Raw genomic sequence first — 20952 nt, forward strand, 5'->3', positions numbered from 1 at the left:
TGCGCCGGAAGGGCCAAGGCTGGCAATTCCTGGTGGACTGGGAGGGTTACGGGCCAGAGGAGCGGCAATGGGTGCCGCGTAGCTATATCCTGGATCCCGGGCTATTAGATGACTTTTATGCGGCTCACCCCGATGCTCCGGGTCCGTCTGGGATCCGGCCCTAGAGGGGGGGGGTTATGTCATGCTGTCATGTGTCGTCCGGATCACTTCCTGTTTTATTGTGTGATTTTCCTCTCGTTCCAGTCGGTGTGTCCTTCCCCTGTGCGTCCGGTCACGTGAACCCCTGATTCCAAGTGTGTGCACCTGCGCCAATGACCAACTGTCTTCACCTGTGTTCCCCTCCTGTGTCCATATAACCCGCGTCTTTCCCCGTATCCAGTGCCAGTGCGTCTTGCCTTGTCAGAACACTAGCGATCACGAAACCCTCGAGTTCCACGTAGAAGCCTTGTTTGAGCAACCTTGATCACCGATGTTAACTTGGTTACATCGCTACCTTGTTTTTGTATTTCCCTCGGTTCGAGGCGCTTTGATTTCCCCTTTTTCTCCCTCGGTTCGAGGCACCTTTGTTTTCCCTTTTTTCCCTCCTAGTGAGGCGTTTTTTGTTCGACTGTCAGTGGCGACAATAAAAGCCTTTTTGGACATTGAACTCTCTGCATTCGAGTCCTCTCCCTGCTCTGCGTCTGACACCAACAGACTACACCCAATATCTCCTCATTGAACTCTCCTCCGCTTTTTTTCCATGTAACGCATTGTTGACCACAAACTATTGACCTACTGTAACCCCTAATTTAATCCCAATCAACAGATACTCCTTCCTTCTTACTTATTTTGTCGTAATCAATTACTAACTGGTTTAATTTCTGTAACGCGTCTGTCTCTATGTCTATTTGAGTATTGGAACTCTTCTACAAATGTAATGTCTCATATCCCTCATAGTTGCCAGATGGCCTAGTGTGGCGCTAGCCGCTCCCGACTGGATCCCTCATTATTTACGAGTGAACCCCCTTTCTTCTCTTCCTTCCTCTATCTTGTGTCACAAAGTTCGCTGTCCCAGGCCGTGTTTGTGGCTTCCTGCCATAAATTATTGTTGCCACAGCCTAACTTTCTACTTAAGACACAAACAAACACACATATATTAGTATTGTAACAGTTAGTGCAAGTGTGCCCCTCCCCCACTTGTTAGCAAACTGTTAAACATTATTCCTTTGCAGTTTCAATAATGCCCATTCAATGTCGTTCATGCATTATTTGCCCAACAGCATTTGGTCATCCACCATTTGTGTTAGTCTCACACTTCGACCTATCCCGGGGGACCCGGCCCCGCCTCTCTGAATTCCTCAGTGCGTAGCCCCCGGGGCGGGCAGCTCGAACGAACGAGGGGGGGGGGCCTTGCTCATCAAATGTTGACTTTGCGGGCTGGCCAGGCCCGCGTTATCATTCTGCCGGCCCCTCCCCGTGCGAACCTGGCACTCCCGTCCCACGGGCACGCACCCTGGAGTGAGCGCGGGCACCTTCCTTGGTCCCCTCCCGCTCAAAAATTCTCCATTTCTACCTTCCTCCACGCACACACACTTGGGGCCCCCCGGAGCGCACACTTCCACACGCGCGTGCGCACACAAAAGAATGACAACAGACTGACATACAGATTTCACTGTCAGGAATGAGTTGAGCCAGGGCGACCAAATGCAGCTTGAACCAGGATTTATTGCAGGGAAAAGGAGTTGGAAGGGAGGCAGGTGGGGAACGAACGACACAGACGGGAGGAAGACTCACGGCCAGCAAAACAGACAGACTGACCGACATGAAGTCCCCTTGGACAAGATTAAAATTCTGACCGTTAGCCTTCAGACAGACCGAGGGAAAACCAGATGACACGAACAGGAACACTGGGCACGAACAGGAATGGACACAACAGTAGACACCGACAGGGAGAAACACACGGGCAGGGCTTAAATACACAGGGTAACAAGAGGAAGCAGGTGACAGACATTACGGTAACGAAAGGGGTGTGGCTGAGCGAAGTGGCACGGGCGTGACAGTACCCCTCCCACAAGGGACGGCTCCCGACGTCCCAAAAAAGAAAAAAAAATCCAAGACTGTCCAACATGGGCCGGGAGGAAATGGGGAGGTGGCCGCACGTCACACACCGCCGAAGGCCGACTGGGTGACGGCCGCTGGATCCACGCCGCCGGAACTGGTGGCGGCCGCAGCATCCGCGCCGTCGGGACTGGATCGGGGGGCGGCCGTGCGTCATGCGCCGTTGAAGCCGACTGGGTGACGGTCGCTGGATCCGCGCCGCCGGAACTGGTGGCGGCCGCAGCATCCGCGCCGTAGGGACTGGGTCGGGGGGCGGCCGTGCGTCATGCACCGTTGAAGGCCGACGGTGACAGCCGCTGGATCCGCGCCGCCGGAACAAGTAGCGGCCGCAACATCCGTGCCGTCGGATCTGTTTTGGGGGGGGGCAACCGTGCATCTTGCGTCGCTTGAACTCATCTCCTTGGCGACCATGCAACAGTTGCGGGAGCCGGCAAAGGGTTGGTCCAAGCGCTGGTCGCTGTGATGGTCGGTGTCTTCTGTCAGGAATGAGTTGAGCCAGGGCGACCAAATGCAGCTTGAACCAGGATTTATTCCAGGGAAAAGGAGTTGGAAGGGAGGCAGGTGGGGAACGAACGACACAGACGGGAGGAAGACTCACGGCCAGCAAAACAGACAGACTGACCGACATGAAGTCCCCTTGGACAAGATTAAAATTCTGACCGTGAGCCTTCAGACAGACCGAGGGAAAACCAGATGACACGAACAGGAACACTGGGCACGAACAGGAATGGACACAACAGTAGACACCGACAGGGAGAAACACACGGGCAGGGCTTAAATACACAGGGTAACAAGAGGAAGCAGGTGACAGACATTACGGTAACGAAAGGGGTGTGGCTGAGCGAAGTGGCACGGGCGTGACATTCACAGAGATTAGCACAAACATATAAGAAACAGCACAAAAAGGGATCCAAATCCGACCCCCGTTTTAATTCTTTCCAACCGCTTCTATGCGATTTGGTCATTATAGTGGCTGTTTCAAGCCGTAAATTTCATCAAACTTTGACAGGCGTGCATGCTATCACAGTGCGTCTCGACAATTGGGATCGAACCGTGTCGACTTGGGTACGACCGCAACGCACCAGTTCACCCCGGTAATTTAGCCTAAAGAGTATCTCTAAGAGGCTAACGCCCCAGCTTTTCGCCGGGGAAACTTTGCAAACTTACACTCCTAATCTGATCAGTGTCCAAACAACGTGGTCTGCGCGTTTCTTTCTCTTCGGCACTCCTCGGTCCCAGACTTGGCCGGTATTTCTTTCACATCCATTCACACAGCTACGGATGCCAAGGCTGCGCACTTCTCCTATTTGCCAACCGCGGTCTGCAGCAAGCCTCCTTTTTTGTGCGACCTTGACAGAGACAAATGCTGCCACCGAACATCTCAACAATCGCACTCGGACCATACGGCCATTGGGTGCGATCTCAACATCCCAGCACGTCCCGGGAATTTTCCCTCCGGGGGCTAGGTGGCGCATGTCTCTTGTCGCAAGCAGTGTCCAATCGTAGTGTGTTTCCGCCTCATTCACAGCTAAAATTTACATCTTCATCCGGATCTGTTGCCAAACAAAAGTCCACGTTTTATGAGACTTTTCTATTATTATTCTCTTGTGACAGCCGGTCAGCGATGTCCCAGATATCCTGTCCTGTTTCACGTGCCCTCGCTCTCGGGGCATTTCTTATTTCCCATTTCATCCTCATTCTCACCAGACATGTCACTCACTCGCTGTGCACATTCCCCATTAAGTTTTATGTTATTTTTCCATTTTTATTTGCCTTTTTCGTTTTTCTATTTTTATTGAACTTTTTCATTTTTATATAGAGGCCACTCCCCCCTTTCAGAATTCACATTTTGACGACATCCGACTAGGGGAGACAACCCCCCCCCCCCCCCCCCCCCCCCCACGAGCCAGCCACAGCCACATAAGATTCATTTAACTATCTCCTCTGTGAGATCCCCCCCCCAAGGCTGTTAGGGCCCTGAACTCGCTACCCCCTTCTGCATAGCGTGCGGCACTGTTGCTCTATTTTCTGGAATGTCTGCTGTACGCGCACTTGCTCCTTTTTTGCTCCTTTTATTTATTTATTTATTTATTTATTTATTTATTTATTTATTTATTTATTTATTTATTGTGTTATTTATTCATTACTTATTCAGCACGCTGTTGTTATACTTGTTTACTTGTTTGTCTGTTGTGAGCCATGTCCTGTCACCGTGGGATGGGGGAGAACGAAGTTTCGGTTTCTTTGTGTGTCTTTGGCATGTGAAGAAATTGACAATAAAGCTGACTTTGACTTTGACTTTGACTTTGATGGAGGTGTGGACAGAGCAGTTGTGGGGGGAGGTGAGTATGTTGATTGTGCTGCGAGGTTCGACCTCCGAATTTTTGTTTGACAACCGCAGCAAAATAATCTCCAATTTTTCGTTCCAATTCCGATTTGTTCGAGAACCGGGACGTTCGAAAACCGAGGTTTGACTCTATATAGTACGAGGTGCCCCATCATATTTTTTATTATAATATATTATTATTATTTTTTTTTTTTTGTCTGTTTGATTGTATTTCTTGATGTGTGCAACTGGAATATTATGGTGGTGGACTTTAGAATTAGGCCTCTCACCCAGCAGGCCTGCAGTTAGGGACGAGTTATTCTATGTGCATAGTATGTTGTTTGTCATCTGCACGCAGTGGCTCGGATGGCCATTGACCAGCAGCCCGGGGTGCTGTTACACGTCAGCTTACAGGATGATGGCGATTCAGTCTCGAAATGCCATAAGCCGTCTCATCCATCCAGTCGGCGCCGCCCAGAATCCACTGCACTCAATGTCCACCCCTGAGTCAGGCTTTCAGAGCCTTCAGGACGAGACGCCTCAGTCAAGACGGGTCAAACCCAGGTATCCTGCCCATCCTGTTGGTGCTGCCCAGAACCTGACACCCACGCCTCGACGTGCACCCCCTGAGTTAGTGTTTTAAAGCCTTCAGGACTTCACACCATGGTCATGACCGTCCCAAACCAATCGTCCTGCCTATCCAGTCGGTGCCGTTCGGAACCTACCAGCGTGACCCGCCCCTCATCCTTGCAGTGGCAACCCCTCTGTGAGATCTGCGCCCTCTGTGAGAAATACACGTCGCCGTCCTCACAGCTGTGCCCTCTGTGAGAGATCTGCACCCTCGTCCTTGTTGGATCCCAAATGTGGCCGACCACCGGCGTGCCCTGCCACTCATTCTCGCAGCGGCGACCCCTGTGTGAGATCTGTGCCCATATCCTCGCAGCTGCACCCTCTGTGAGAGCGCAACACCAATATTCCCTCTAATTTTTCAACTGTCTGTGCAAACACACAAGCTCCCTATACACACTGTGGACCACTGTGTGCAACACTAGATGAAATAGATAGATGGATGGATGGATGGATGGATGGATGGATGGATGGATGGATAGATAGATAGATAGATAGATAGATAGATAGATAGATAGATAGATAGATAGATAGATAGATAGATAGATAGATAGATAGATAGATAGATAGATAGATAGATAGATAGATAGATAGATAGATAGATATCCATCCATTTTCAATACCGCTTGTCCCCACGGGGGTCGCGGGTGTGCTGGAGCCTATCCCAGCAGTCATCGGGCAGTAGGCGGGAGACACCCTGAACCGGTTGTCAGCCGATCGCAGGGCACACAGAGACGAACAAACATCGGCCGTCGTACTCACACCTAGGGGCAATTTGGAGTGCTCAATACCCACGCGGTTCTGGGGAGAACATGCAAACTCCACACAGGGAGGGTCGGAGGTGGAATCGAACCGGTACACTCCTAACTGTGAGACTGACCGATAATAAATAACTAAATAACTAAATAACCAACTCACTCACTCACTCACTCACTCACTCACTCACTCACTCACTCACTCACTCACTCACTCACTCACTCACTCACTCACTCACTCACTCACTCACTCACTCACTCACTCACTCACTCACTCACAGAATAAATAAATAAATAAATAAATAAATAAATAAATAAATAAATAAATAAATAAATAAATAAATAAAAAAAATATTGTCAATGAGAACTTGAACTTTAACTTGCTCGGGGTCGGATATTTTGTGTGACATATCGTTCCTTTTCTGTCGGTCTTTTGCGTTCCTAATTAAGTAAGTAAGCAAGTAAGCAAGTAAGTAAGTCAGTAAATCAGTAAAATATTGTCAATGAGAACTTTAACTTGCTCGGGGTCGGATTTTATTTTGTGTAACAGCTCGTTCCTTTTCTGTCAGCCTTTTGCGCTCTCTCGCAATAATGTACCGATCCCCTGTCCCATCTTGAGTCTTTGTACAATTCCAATAGCTTTCAAATGACATTTATGCTGAATGTGATGCTTCAGGTAGCCAAATTTCCATTCAGTTCATATTTTTCCCTCCGCCTGCCACTTTGGCTTCACTGCATGTTTTGCATAGTAGACCCTTCTCACTCGAAAATGAGAAAATCACATCCAGTTTCACTTTTTGCTCTTTTATTTGCACACACTCCGACAGCCATTCCATCTTAAAAGGTTAGCTCACTTAGCATTTGCATCTCTTGACTCTGCCGCACTGTTGCTAGCTAGCTAATCTGCACCGCACAAATGGGCAGGACACATTTTCAGGCATTGTCAATGTAGCGTAAGTGAACCACATCATATCATTGGCTGGACACATGTCAATCACAGATTTACACTACCAAAAGGCACAGAAAGAAAATCATTCGTCCACTTCGATTGGATTACGTCTAACATTGGATATTAATCAATCAGTATATACTGAATTTTATTTTGTGTGCAGCATAAAGTTTCTTGTGTGCAGAGACTGCGCGAGCATTGCGCAATGGCGCAGCTGCGCAGCTTAGAGGGACACCCTCGTTGCCGCAACTGCACCCTCTATGAGAGATCTGCACCCTCATTCTTGTCGGACAGCGAATGTGGTCGACCACTGGCCTGCCTAACCTGGCATCCTTGCAGCAGTGACCCCTGTCAGAGATTCGCTCCCTTGTCCTCGTTGGACCCTGAATGTGGCCGATCTTTATCGTACTTGCCCTGTGGTGCAGACGCACACTAACATACACAAGTGCCTAGGATTCAGTAAACATGTACACCTGTTTTTGTGAGAATCGATGCCCACAGCCCATCGGCTCGCAATGTTGCATGCCTCTGCGCTGATTTAGGCACCTTTGTGTGTTTTGAGTGTCCTTCTGGGTTTCGGGGGGGGCAGACTTTAGGACCAGGCCTCTCACCCAGCAGGCCTGCCACCGAGCAGACCAGCAGGGGCGCGTTATATTGCCTTGGGCAATATGGGCGAAAGCTCAGGGCGCAATCCATGCGGGGGCGCACGAGCGCTCTCAAGAATTTTTTTTTGCCAGTTTTCTAGCTCAGTCAGTTCCATCTCAAATCTGTTTAGTGGGCACTGGGGCGCCCATATTGTCACGCAGCCCTGTCCTCTCGTCCCACCCTTCCCTCGCCTGGTCCGAGTGGGGGGGCCACGATGGATGGTAGCCAGAACCGCCTCTTATACCAGTGACGTGCGGTGAGATTCATGACTGGGGAGGAAATGACGTCACAACACCGCCCCCCCCCCCGGTAAAATTTGTCCGGCACCTAACCGTGTCACAAAAATGGCTGGGGAACGCTGCTCTAGTGTGGCTTATTCATTATTTTATTTTAACTATTTTAATTAAAATCTCATATCAGCAGTCTTCACACATAAACGTCATGATGGCGCCACGGATGGCCGCCACGGTGAGTCGCTCTCTGTTTCTTTGTCTTATTTTGTGCGTTTTCTGTGTCCTCTGCTGTCCATCCCAGATCACTTTTACCAGAGAAGCGCTGTTAAACATCGGACAGTGGAGAGGGGAGAGAGTTCAGGATCCTAACAGCCTAGAGTATGAAGCTGTTGGTCTGTCTGGTGGTGCGGGAGCACAGGCTCCTGTACCTCTTCCCAGAGGGCAGAAGATCAAACAAGGAGTGAGCGGGGTGACTCACATCACACACAATCGTGGTCGCCTTGCGGGTGAGATGGGAGGTGTAAATGCCCTTCGGGGAGGGGAGTGAAGCACCAATAATCTTACCAGCTGTGGTCACTATGCGCTGCAGGGCCTTCATGTTGCATTCAATGCAGCTACCACCCCACACAGTTGGTGTACTGATGTCACGGTGTTGAAAGAGTCTTGCAGCCCTCTCCTAGAAACACTTTTCATAAACTGCCGGCCGTTCTATTCACCACGGGAGTTCTCCTCGATCGTCATGGCGGCTGTTTACATTCCACCACACGCACGTGCGAGTGAAGCCACGCAGATGCTGGCTGACCAGGTGACAGACATGGAGAAACTTCTACTAAATTCACTAATCATTGTTCTGGGTGATCTTAACAGGGCGAACCTCGCACACAGACTCCCCAGATACAGACAGCACATAACGTGTCCCACCAGAGGGGCACAGACACTGGACCACTGCTACACCGTAATTAAGGATGCATACCACTCTGTGGCTCGTGCAGCTTTAGGACTCTCGGACCACTGTCTAGTTCGTCTGATCCCGGCCTACAGGCAGAAACTAAACACTTCTAAGCCTGTGGTGAGGACTGTGAGGAGGTGGACAGTGGAATCAAGGCAGGACCTCCAAGCCTGGTTTTACTGCACCGATTGGGGAGTTTTTGAAGCTACAACTTCAGACCTGCATGAACTCACTGACACTGTCACATCATACATCAGTTTTTGTGAGGATCTGTATGTGCAGACTAAGACCTTCTGCACGTACAACAGTGTGGAAAGGTCTGCAGGACATCACGAGCTTCAAGAAACGAACTGTGGAGAGCCCAAGGCTTGCAAACCAGCTAAACAGGTTCTACTGTAGGTTTGATTGGTCCTCCCACACAACAGGACCTCCTGCATCACAATCAACATACTCACCTCCCCCCACAACCGCTCTGTCCACACCTCCATCACCTTTGTCATCTACTCTCTCTCTTGCAGAGGCTGCGCCCGCACTCCAGATCTGTGTGGAGGAAGTGCGGCAGATCTTCCGGAGACAAAAGATCAGGAAGGCACCGGGCCCAGACGGCGCGTTACCTTCCTGCTTGAAAGTCTGTGCTGAACAGCTGGCACCCACCTTTGCACGGACCTTCAACTTTTCCCTGAAGCTGTGTGAGGTGCCCTCGTGCTATAAGAGCTCCACCATCGTTCCAGTGGACAAAAAGCCCGCCATCACAGGTTTGAATGACTATAGACCTGTCGCTCTGACATCTGTGGTCATGAAATCTTTCAAGACGTTAGTGCTGAGCCACCTGAAGGATGTCACAGGCCCCCTGCTTGACCCCCTCCAGTTTGCCTACTGGACAAACAGGTTGGTGGATGACGCGGTCAACATGGGACTGCACTACATCGTGCACCACCTGGACACCCCAGGAACGTACGCCAGGATCCTGTTTGTAGACTTCGGCTCAGCATTCAACACCATCGCTCCTGACATCCTCCAACAGAAGCCCATCCAGCTCGCGGTGCCTGCCTCCACCTGTCAGTGGATCACCAGCTTCCTGTTCAACAGGAGACAGCGTGTGAGGCTGTGGAGCATCACATCTGACACCCGGACCACCAATACTGGCGCTCCTCAGGGGTGCGTCCTCTCCCCACTGCTCTTCTCTCCCTACACCAATGATTTCTCCTCACACTCTCCTGTGAAGCTCCTGAAGTATACAGACGACACCACTCTCATCGGACTGATCCGGGACAGTGATGAGACTGCGTACAGACAGGAGGTGGAGCGGCTGGTCCACTGGTGCAGCTAAAACCACCTGGAGCTGAACCCGCTCAAAACCGTGGAGATGACAGTGGACTTCAGGCGAGACCCTTCACCATTTTCACCCCTCACTATCCGCAGTAATACTATTCTCTCCACAGACACCTTCAAGTTCCTGGGAACCACAATCTCTCGGGACCTGAAATGGACCAGCCACATAGACTCTGTACGGAAGAAGGCCCAGCAGAGGCTGTACTTCCTGAGACAGCTCAAGAAGTTCAACCTGTTGCGGGAGCTGCTGAAGACCTTCTACACTGCCATCATCCAGTCTGTCCTCTGCACCTCCATCACTGTCTTGTTTGGATCGGCCTCCAAACAAGACAAGCACAGACTGCAACGGACAATCAGGACTGCAGAAAAGATAATTGGGATCAACCTCCCATCTATCCAAGACTTGAAGCTGTCCAGGACCAGGAAACGTGCAAGTAACATCTCTACAGACCCCTCTCGCCCAGGTTGCAGTCTGTTTGAACTACTCCCCTCCGGACGGCGTTATAGAGCTCTGTACGCCAAAACCAGCAGACACAGAGACAGCTTCTTCCCCCAGGCTGTTGCTCTGATGAACTCACACCACTCTTAGAGTCTCAGAATCACTGCTGTGCAATAACATCCTGCTCCCCACACCCTTTTTAAATCGTCTACTAGTGATGTGCATTCCCGTTCTTTTACGTGAACTGAATTTTTAGTATCAGTTCACTCAAAAGATTCGTTCAAACGAATCGTTCAATGACACACACACACTGATACGGCTTTTTTTTTTTTTTACAACATCCCGTGGAAACTCATATACATCAAACAATACAACTACACAACCCCCACCAAATTATTATATATAATAATAATTGGCTCGGGTAATTAACACATTTCTTTCTATAATACAACACCTACACCAGGGGTCACCAACCTTTCTTAAACTGAGAGCTACTTCCTGGGTACTGATTAAGGCAAAGGGCTACCAGTTTTACACACACTTCTGAAATAGCCAATTTGCTCAATTTGGCTTTGTGTTATTATTGTCATTTCCAGTTCACATGTAAGTGTGACTTTAACAAGAACAGCAAAAATACAGTCAAACATTGGTTGTTGACCACAATCCGTTCCGGAAGGCGGTTCGAGAAGCGAATCGGGCAAATTCCGAATCTATTTTTCCCATTACAAATAATGGAATTTTTTAAATATCCGTTTCAAGACAAAATAAACCCCCCAAAAAACCCGCCTTTTTTAAGCAGTTATTCATTTGCGCATATTTGTCCGATCGCGCAACTGCAGCGCACCGCCGAACGCGCAACCGTAGCGTGTCGCCCACCGCGCAACTGCACCGCGCTGAAATTTAGAAAATGTTTTTAAAATCCTGATGTACTTTCCAAAATTTAAGTGGACCTAAGTGTACAGGGAGCATATGTTATTTCCGATCGCGCAACTGCAGCACACCGCCGAACACGCAACAGTAGTGCGTCGCCGACCGCGCAACTGCACCGCACTGGTCGCATTATTGTGACAGATGCTGTCTCTAAAATTTAGAAAATATTTTTAAAGTCCTGATGTACGTTCCAAAATTTAAGTGGCCCTCAGTGGAGCTTAATTTGAAGATCGCGCAACACTTAACACTTAACACTTAATAAAGCACATGAAATCAAAAACTTGTTTTCGATCGTGCGTACCACTCCGTTCTGAAGTCCCGTTGTCTAAAACTTTTAACTCCGGAGTTGGTCTTCCTTTACTGATTACCCCCTGCTTCGACCGAAAATCCATAGTTGAAAATCTTTTCAGTGAACGAGGGTGAACGAATCTTCGTTCTTTTTTTCCGTTCATATAACTTCAACCAGTAGATGTCGATCATGTGCATTGAAGCTGGTGCCACTCGCGATAAAACTAAACGAAGAAGACGTAACTTCCCGTTCACGAACGAGTCGCGAATTGCATTTCCCGTTCACTCACTGAGTTCCAGTTCACCGCGAGAACGGATCAGTAAGGGAACGAATCCTGGCTTTCCTGTTCGCGAATGAGTCAATGAGTGAACTGCCTTCCTGTGCATCAACGGATTAGTCAGTGAATATGTTGCGTCTCCTGGCGTGAACGATGTAAGCCAGAATGTAGATTTACGATTTACTTATAGTAGGTTTTAAATAACGAGTATGCATATTTATGCCTAAATGTTGTTATCCAATATATCGACTGCAGTTTCACATTAGATTGCTTTTTAGCTTACAGAAAACCTTCACTGCGGGAAATGGCTTTTAGTACGAGGATATTTCTGTTATTATGTTTTTATCGTGCTCATTGATTAATTTCCTTGTTATCAATAAGCCTATATGATCATTTTTTTCAATTACATCTGACGTGAAAAAGGTTCACCGCAACCTAAATACCTGATGAGTCTATGTCTGTTCCAAAACATTAATTAATGCAACAACTAATACATGTATGTGAAATTGATGACAGCCAGAAAAAGAAACTTGAAAACGTGAAAAAATCACTTTCTTTGTCAAAGGGAACATTATCAAAAAAATTTTTTCCAACAATTCAAACAATGCATCACTGCACCGTGTAGAACACAGCATGTGGGAAGATCTTAGTATTTACTGATGCTGCTTTCACTCCACTTATGCAGTCCTCCTGCAGTATGCCACATAATGCCCAAGAGAATCCTGGGTCAGTCCTGGTTCAAAGCCAATCACTGCTCTCAAAGTAAAAGTCTTCTCTTTTAGCTCCAGACTGAAGGGAAATTCAAGCAAGGCTACTTCCTTGCAACTGCTACCAAGGTCAGTGTCAATCCACACAAACTCTCCCAGATTGTAGCTGTGAGTAACATTACCTGAACACAGTGCCTTGCCTGTACTGTTGTCCTGTGTTTTGAATGAAGACGGACACTGGGAAGTGTTAGAGTTGTGCTCACTCCAACTTATTTTGCAAGAACCACACGGGAGACAAGTAAGTCCTTTTAGACACCTGCAGGTGGAGAGTCCATTCGTCACTGTGTGTACAGCGATGATCGAATGAAGGTGTGACTCTCGGCTCCCGCAAGAGCATTTTTATTAAGAGAAACAGGGTGGGGGTAAGAGTGGACTGAATAGAGAAAGCCCTTGACCTCTAGTCAAAACATAGCAAGGGGTGTTTTACGACTTTGTGTAGGATGGGACAAGGTAGGTTATTCATCACAGGTTGCATTCCAACATAAGCATAAAACTAATCTAGCTAGGTTATTTATTACAGGTTGCATTCCAACATAATCATACGATAAAGATAACCTGGAAAACCCTGACATCTCCCTCCTGCTTTATCATATGATTATGCCACCCCAAACAAGAAAGGCAAGCAAGAAAATATAACGAAAAAAGAAGAATAGTAAAAATAAAAAACAACAAAGCAACAATTTCCAGTGAAGATGAGGTTTTCCCTCAATACCCCAGATCAAACTTATTGTGTAAGCAAAAAATCTGCTGGCCAGATGTTATTAGCAGGAAAAGTCTCACACGGTCCCTCTGCCTTAGGCGACCAGAATGCTAACAATGAAAAAAAGAAAAAGAAAAACACAGAAACAGTACATCATTGTATCCATCACTTACGAAGCATTTTTGATGGTCAAACCAACAAGTTTCTGTAAAACATGCTCAGCAGAACAGCATCTACGCAATCCACATTTCATTATCATTATCACATCTGTCACGTCTAAGAAGTTGTATATGTGCTCGTGTTTTCGTCAGCTGATGATGTTCTAGTCTGTAGGTGTGGTCTGTCACTCACACTGGTGCACACACTCGTGTCCAGTTGGCAGGCAGCATCGGACAACTCTTATAACCACAAAACCACGATCCGTTCTGAATGAAGTAGGTCCCGTCCGATGGTGCAGCCATGTTGGTAGGAGAGCCCTTACGCCTTGAAAACGGCTCTCTCTCATCCTGGCACACAGCGGTGATGTCCAAAGCTCCCATCCAGTTTCCTCCTGGAGAGCAGTTGTCGTTAATGCATTTGTGGGTCCCGTTACCTTGGATGTAACGTGTAATTCACTCCAGCTGGTCTCCCTGTGTAGGCCACTTGTGGTATTGTTCATCCTCTAACAGTCACATTGAGATTTGCCCAGAAGAGTTCATCATAGTCTGCAAGTCCAGAGCGGGATGGGTCGGCATCACTGATTGTGAGAGCTTGGTGTTGATATCCAACTCCTCCCATGGATGCCACACATTTCGCTTCAGTGACATTCATTGCTCTGGCCTCCAAGTGACCTTGTGTGGAGGAAGAGGGGAGTTTCGAACACACATAACGTCCCTCCTGTGTGTGAGCTCTCACAGTGACCTTTACATACCGGTACCAAGTCAAGTCAAGTGAAGTTTACTTGTATAGCCCTAAATCACAAGCAGTCTCAAAGGGCATCACATAGACAAAAATTGACAATTATTCTCAAAGCATCCCCTGATCTTAAGATCCCAAAAGGGCAAAGAAAAACTCAAAAACCCCTACCAGGGGAAAGTGAGAAACCTTGAGAAGGGACCACAGATGGAAGGATCCCCCTTTCAGGATCACCAGGTTGTAATGGATGCAGAGAGGGTACAAGTAATACATAATATGAAAATCAATTAAAAAAATGGATGACGGAGGTGCCCTCGATTGTCCTGGCAGTGTCTTCAAGGAGGTTGAGCTGCAGTTTCCTCATCTTGAATTGGTCCCCAAGAATCCAGCTAGCCGCTATCAGCTTTTGCGCCACCTAACCCCCTCCCCAGCCAGGGAGGGGGGTGGGCAGAGAGAACAAAAACAAACTCCGGCCGAATCGGCCACTACAAGTTAGTTAAAGGCCATCTCATAGAAATGTGTCTTTAAACGTGTCTTAAATGTTTCTACTGAGGTAGCAGTTTTAATATCCATTGGTAGGGCATTCCAAAGCTCTGGAGCCCGAATAGAGAATGTTCTAGAACCTGCAGACATTTTCTTGGCCCTCGGTGTAACTAAAAGACTAGCGTTTTGCGAACGAAGGTTACGAGACGGAACATAAGGAACGACTAGGTCGACGAGATATGAAGGCGCTAAGCCATGCAGTGATTTATAGGTTAGTAGAAGAACCTTGAAGTCACATCTTAAATGGACCGGGAGCCAATGTAAGTTGGCTAATATTGGGGTAATGTGATCAAATTTTCTTGCCCGTGAGAGCAGCCTCGCAGCAGCATTTTGTACTAACTGTAGACTTTTGATGAGGGACTTAGGAAGACCAGAGAATAATACATTACAGTAGTCCAGGCGCGACGTGACGAACGCATGTATAATAGTTTCCGCATCACCGGTTGAGAGGATCGGACGAATCTTAGCAATATTACGAAGGTGAAAAAACGCAATTCTGGTTATATTCTTAATGTGTTTTTGAAAGGAGAGCGTTTGGTCAAATATTACCCTGAGATTAGTTACAGTATCACTCTGAGTGATAGTACGGTTATCTATAGTTATAGTGGTTTCCTTAAACAAGTGTTGATAACGAGCTGGACCAATTATCAACAACTCAGTTTTATCTGGGTTAAGACGAAGGAAGTTGAGAGACATCCATTGCTTGATCTCCGCAAGGCACGTGTTAGAGATTTGCTCACTCCAACTTATTTTGCAAGAACCACACGGGAGACAAGCAAGTCCTTTTAGACACCTGCAGGTGGAGAGTTCACTCGCTCAAGGAATGAAATCTGAAAGTCTCCTTCCTGCAAGGGCATATTTATTAGGAGGAACAGAGTGGGGGTGAGAGTGGACAGGTTTGGTGAACCCCCGGCCTCTGGTAAGATTAGAGCAGGGGGTGTTTTACGATGTTGTGGGAAACAGAACAACTTTGATTGCTTCCTCTGCAGCTGGTCAATCAGGCAGAGGAAGCAACCACTTTATTTTACTGCGTTGTGAGAGCAAGACAAGATTGGTTAATCATTATAGTCTACATTCCAACATAATCCTACGATAAAGATAACCTGGAAAACCCTAACAGCACGCCTTGAGATTACAACAGTCCCGCGGATCTGTCACTGATAACGGCATATATACGGGTGTCATCCGCGTAGCATTGAAAACTAATACTATATTTACATATTATGTCCCCAAGCGGAATCATATAAATATTAAATAAAATCGGTCCGAGTACCGATCCCTGTGGGACACCACACGTAACATTATAGAGCTCAGAGGGCATATTGCCATGGACCACTCGGTGCGTCCTGTCTGGTAGATAGGAATAGAACCAGCTTAGTGCTGACCCTGAGATACCAACACAACTTTTAAGACGCCCTAATAAAATATCTAAGTCTACAGTGTTAGGGTTTTTCAGATTATCCTTATCGTATGATTATGTTTGGAATGCAACCGGTAATAAATAACCTACCTTGTCCCATCCTCCACAAGGTCGTAAAACATCCCCTGATATGTTTTGACTAGAGCACAAGGGCTTCCTATTCAACCTACTCTTACCCCCACTCTGTTTCTCTTAATAAATATGCCCTTGCAGGAGGGAGAGTTTTTAGACTTCATTCCTTCAACGAGTGAACTCTCCACCTGCAGGTGTCTAAAAGAACTTGCTTGTCTACCGTGCGGTTCTTGCAAAATAAGTTGGAGTGAGCAAATCTCTAAAATACAGTGTCAAAGGCAGCACTAAGATCGAGTAGTAACAATACAGACGACGTATTTGAATCCATAGCTATGAGGAGATCATTAGTCACTTTAGCAAGTGCTGTCTCTGTGGAATGATTAGCTCTAAAACCAGACTGAAAAGAGTCATATTGATTATTAGCGACCATGTAATCAATAAGCTGCTGCGCTACTACTTTTTCAAGAAGTTTTGCTATGAATGGGAGGTTTGAAACTGGCCTATAATTACTGAGACAGTCCGGGTCATGATTTGCTCGCTTAAGTAGCGGTTTAATAATAGCGGTTTTAAAGGCTGTTGGCACTATCCCAGAGGAAACAGACAGATTGATTATATTTAAGATGGACGGTCCTAAAATTGGAAATAATTCTTTAAGTAGTTTGGCTGGAAGCGGGTCGAGTAAACATGTTGTTTGTTTAGCCGCACTCACCAAGCCTTTCAAGGGACATGCTTTTAAAATTTGAGAGGGTTATTGCATGATCCCCAGCACTCGTAACCGGCGGAGTGATTGGAATGGTATTCTTGATCTCGTCCCTAATGGACTCAATCTTTTGAGCAAAAAATTTCATAAACTCGTCAGCTGAGTGGAAGGAGCTATCGGGGGTCAGCTGGCGTAGAGTTAGCTTTGCCACTGTATCAAATAGGTATTTAGGATTGTTTTTATTGAGATTAATGACTTGCGAAAAATAACGAGTTTGTCATGCTGTCGTGTTTTGTTTTTGTCACTTCCTGTTTTATTGTTGTAACTCTCCTCTCGTTCCAGTTCATGTGTCCTTCCTCTGTGCGTCCGGTCACGTGACTTCCCTGATCCCAAGTGTCTGCACCTGTGTCGTGACCCAATTGTCTACACCTGTGTTCCCCTCCTTCTGTGTGTATATAACCTGCGTCTTTCCCCTTGTCTGGTGCCAGTGCGTCTTGACCTTGTCATGAACACCAACGATCACGAACTCACAGAAATTCCCCGCGAGATCCTAGAGAGAAGATACCTTTTGCCCAGCTCTGTGATTTGTTTAGTTAGGGTTTTTTGCCAGAGTATTTTTCCCTCAGTTTGAGGCGCCTTTTGTTTGCTGTCTCCAGCCCTTTTTTCCCCTCGTTTTGAGGCGCTTTGTTTTTTGCCTTTTGTCCCTCGTCTTGAGGCGCCTTTTGTTTTTTGTGCTGCCTTCCGTTGAAGAAAATAAAACACCTTTGGTTGGAACTCTGCATTCGAGTCTTCTCCCTACTCCAAGCCTGACAGAGTTTTTGCTAAAATAAGCGCATCTTTATATTTCAGGAGGCTGTCCTTCCATGCCTGATGGAAAACCTCAAGTTTGGTTAAACGCCATCTGCGCTCATTCTTTCTACATAATTGCTTAAGCGTACGTGTTTCATCTGTGAACCACGGAGTTGGCCATATACGGTGAGTTTTCAGACATAGCGGCGCCACAGAGTCGATGGCTTTTAATAATGTCGCATTTAATTTATTTGTAAGATTATCAATAGAGCTGCTGTATGCGGGAAACATGGCGGTTGCCGGCGACAGTAACTCAGATAGCGCAGTTGAAGTCATGGAGTTAAAATTACGGCTGCTATAATTCTGATTGCTCTCTTGTCTTTGACAAGGAATTAAACTTTCAAATTTTCTTAACAAATGATCAGACAAAACAGTAGTGTATGGCAGTACTGCTATATTTGAGGTTGCTAGTCCCCGGGATAATACCAGATCTAAGGTATTTCCATTCTTATGCGTTGCTACCTGTACGGCTTGTGTAAAACCAAACGTATCGATTAAAGTCTGAAATGCCGAAGTCAGTGGTTCTGACGGTGAATTCATGTGGATGTTAAAATCACCCATGATAACTATATTATCTGCATTTGTCACTAGATCAGCCACCAATTCTGAAAATTCATCCAGGAAGCCAGAGTAAGCCCCGGGTGGACGGTAAATCACAGCAAGATAGAATGACGGTAAAGCAGTGGATTGCACAATGAGAACTTCAAATGTTTTAAATACGTGAATTGAGCGAGGCCTAAATCTAAGCTCAGAATTTGAGATGAGGGCGACACCCCCACCCTTTTTTCGAGGACGCGCCACATGCGAGCTCACAAAATTTGGAGGCGAGGCCTCATTAAGCGGCAGCAGTTCATTAGGTTTTAACCGGGTCTCGCAAAGACCGAAAACGTTTAGATTATGTTCCGTGATAAGGTCATTAACGAGAACTGCTTTCGTATGAAGCGATCTAATATTCATAAAACCGAGTTTAAGTGTAATCGGTCGATCAGGGATTTTTAAACGGGATGCAAGTAAGATTGTGTTCTCTAGGCCTACCAAGTGTTGGTTTTGTACGGCTTCAAAGTTCTCATCGGTTGACCATCGTTTTCCACGGTCAACATTGTCATTTGCTCTGTTCAGATGAGTCCATAGACCATAGTACGCTCCAACCACAACGCAGCAGAGGATCCATCTGGCATATGGATCCCCATTGCTACTAGGATAGCAGAGACACCGGGACATCCCCTCGCCTAGCGGAGTGGGGATCGTTGTTCGCTTCACCATCATTGAGACGCCCCACCACTCCGAATTAGGGGTCCAGCACTCTCTGCAACTTGCAGTGGCTGAGGTGAATCCAACTGGGCCGTACAGCGATCTTCACTGCAGTAGTCAGCAAGACTTGGAATCGTCCCTCCCATCGTGGCTGGCCCAGTTCTTTCTTTTGATGACCTTGATGTAGACCTAGTCTCCTGGATTGATGGGGTGTTCGACCTGTGAGGAGGAAAGATCAGGGGGCAGTAAATTTGTCTTTGACACAGTTTGAGCGTCCTGATCATATAATCTGCCAAGGACTGCTCTTCATCTGTTGTTTGCAACTCTCGTAGTCAATTGTAGTGCCCATTTAACTGGCAAATAGGCGCGTTTGCGGGAAGAGTTTGAACACTTCCTAATGATTCCCTCTAACCAAAGACTACTTATGACACAGGGGCTTTCCCATTTATTGCCTCCTGTTTTAAAAAAGATTCTTATCCATGCCTTCTTTCTCCTCACACGCCCGCACCCACACAGGGTGTGCGCGCACACACACACACACACACACACACACACACACACACACAAACACGCACACATACACAAAAGGGCATACAAAGTTCAGACGAACGACAACAGACTGTCACAACTTTATTGTAACTGTATAGCAGTCGCCTCTGCTTTTTCATGTCGGTGCAGTCGTAGGGTGTCTTGTTAACTGTCGCCTTGTGCGACTCCTATGCGTGATTGTGTGAAAGTCAAAAATTGAATGTACGTAACTTTCTGACCATCCAACCTCCACTGTAGTACAAAAAAACCTTACTATTGTATTGGGTAGGTACATTGAGTCAAAGTCAAAGTCAAAGTCAGCTTTATTGTCAATTTCTCCACATGCCAAAGACACACAAAGAAACCGAAATTTCGTTCCCCCCTATCCCACGGTGACAAGACATGGCTCACAACAGACAAACAAGTAAACAAGTATAACAAAAGCGTGCTGAATAAATAATGAATAAATAACACAACAATAAATAAATAAATAAGAGAAGCAGAAAAAAAGGAGCAAGTGCGCGTACAGCAGACATTCCCGAAAATAGCGCAACAGTGCCGCATGCTACGCAGAAGGGGGTAGCGAGTTCAGGGCCCTAACAGCCTGGAGAAAGAAGCTGTTGGCGAGTCTGGTGGTGCGGGAGCGCAGGCTCTTGTACCTCTTCCCAGAGGGCAGAAGGTCAAACAAAGAGTGAGCCAGGTGACTCACATCTCTGGCAATCGAGGTTGCCTTGCGGGCGAGATGGGAGGTGTAAATGTCCTTCAGGGAGGGGAGCGAAGCACCAATAATCTTACCAGCCGTATTCACTATGCGCTGCAGGGCAGTTACCACCCCAGACAGCGATGCAACTGGTGAGGACGCTCTCAACGGTGCCACGGTAGAATGTAGACAGGACTGCCTGAGGAGCACATGCACGCCTGAGCTTCCCCAGGAAGTACAGGCGGCGCTGAGCTTTCTTTGCCAGTGACGAGGTGTTTGCGGACCAGGAGAGGTCCTCACTGATGTGCACCCCCAGAAACTTGGTGCAGCTCACCCTCTCCACCACAGCACCATCGATGATCAGCGGCAGGTGTGTTGTGTGACCCTTCCGGAAGTCAACAATGATTTCCTTGGTCTTATTGACGTTCAGCGGGAGGTTGTTGTCCCTGCACCACGTGGTCAGAAGGTCAACTTCCGACCTGTACCGAGTCTCGTCGCCCTTCGTGATGAGACCCACCAGAGTCGTGTCGTCAGCAAACTTCACTATGCGGTTGTCGCTGTAGGTCGCACTGCAGTCATGCGTCAGCAGGGTGAAGAGCAATGGACTGAGCACGCAACCCTGGGGGGCCCCCGTGCTCAGCGTGATGCTGGCGGAGATTTTGTCGCCAACACGCACCACC

General features: G+C 47.4%; 2 protein-coding genes across 2 annotated transcripts; both read right to left on the reverse strand.

Moving 5' to 3' along the window:
* Positions 1–12919: 12919 nt before the first annotated feature.
* LOC137840396 (uncharacterized) lies at positions 12920–15529 on the reverse strand (the record flags this gene model as incomplete). The annotated part of the gene is made up of 1 exon (XM_068651191.1): positions 12920–15529. A coding segment is annotated over one exon (828 nt), but the record flags the coding sequence as incomplete, so codon positions are not given.
* Positions 15530–17119: 1590 nt separating this feature from the next.
* On the reverse strand, positions 17120–20451 carry LOC137840395 (uncharacterized). Its single transcript, XM_068651190.1, has one exon. It carries the CDS (start codon positions 19057–19059, stop codon positions 17740–17742), a length of 1320 nt encoding a protein of 439 aa, XP_068507291.1. The 5' UTR covers positions 19060–20451; the 3' UTR covers positions 17120–17739.
* Positions 20452–20952: the final 501 nt, after the last annotated feature.

Source organism: Syngnathus scovelli, chromosome 6 (assembly GCF_024217435.2).
Source record: "Syngnathus scovelli strain Florida chromosome 6, RoL_Ssco_1.2, whole genome shotgun sequence".
Lineage (NCBI taxonomy): Eukaryota > Metazoa > Chordata > Actinopteri > Syngnathiformes > Syngnathidae > Syngnathus > Syngnathus scovelli.

Coding starts and splice junctions, on each gene's coding strand:
- LOC137840395 (XM_068651190.1), bottom strand. CDS start 19,059: ATGATGGTGAAGCGAACAACGATCCCCACTCCGCTAGGCGAGGGGATG.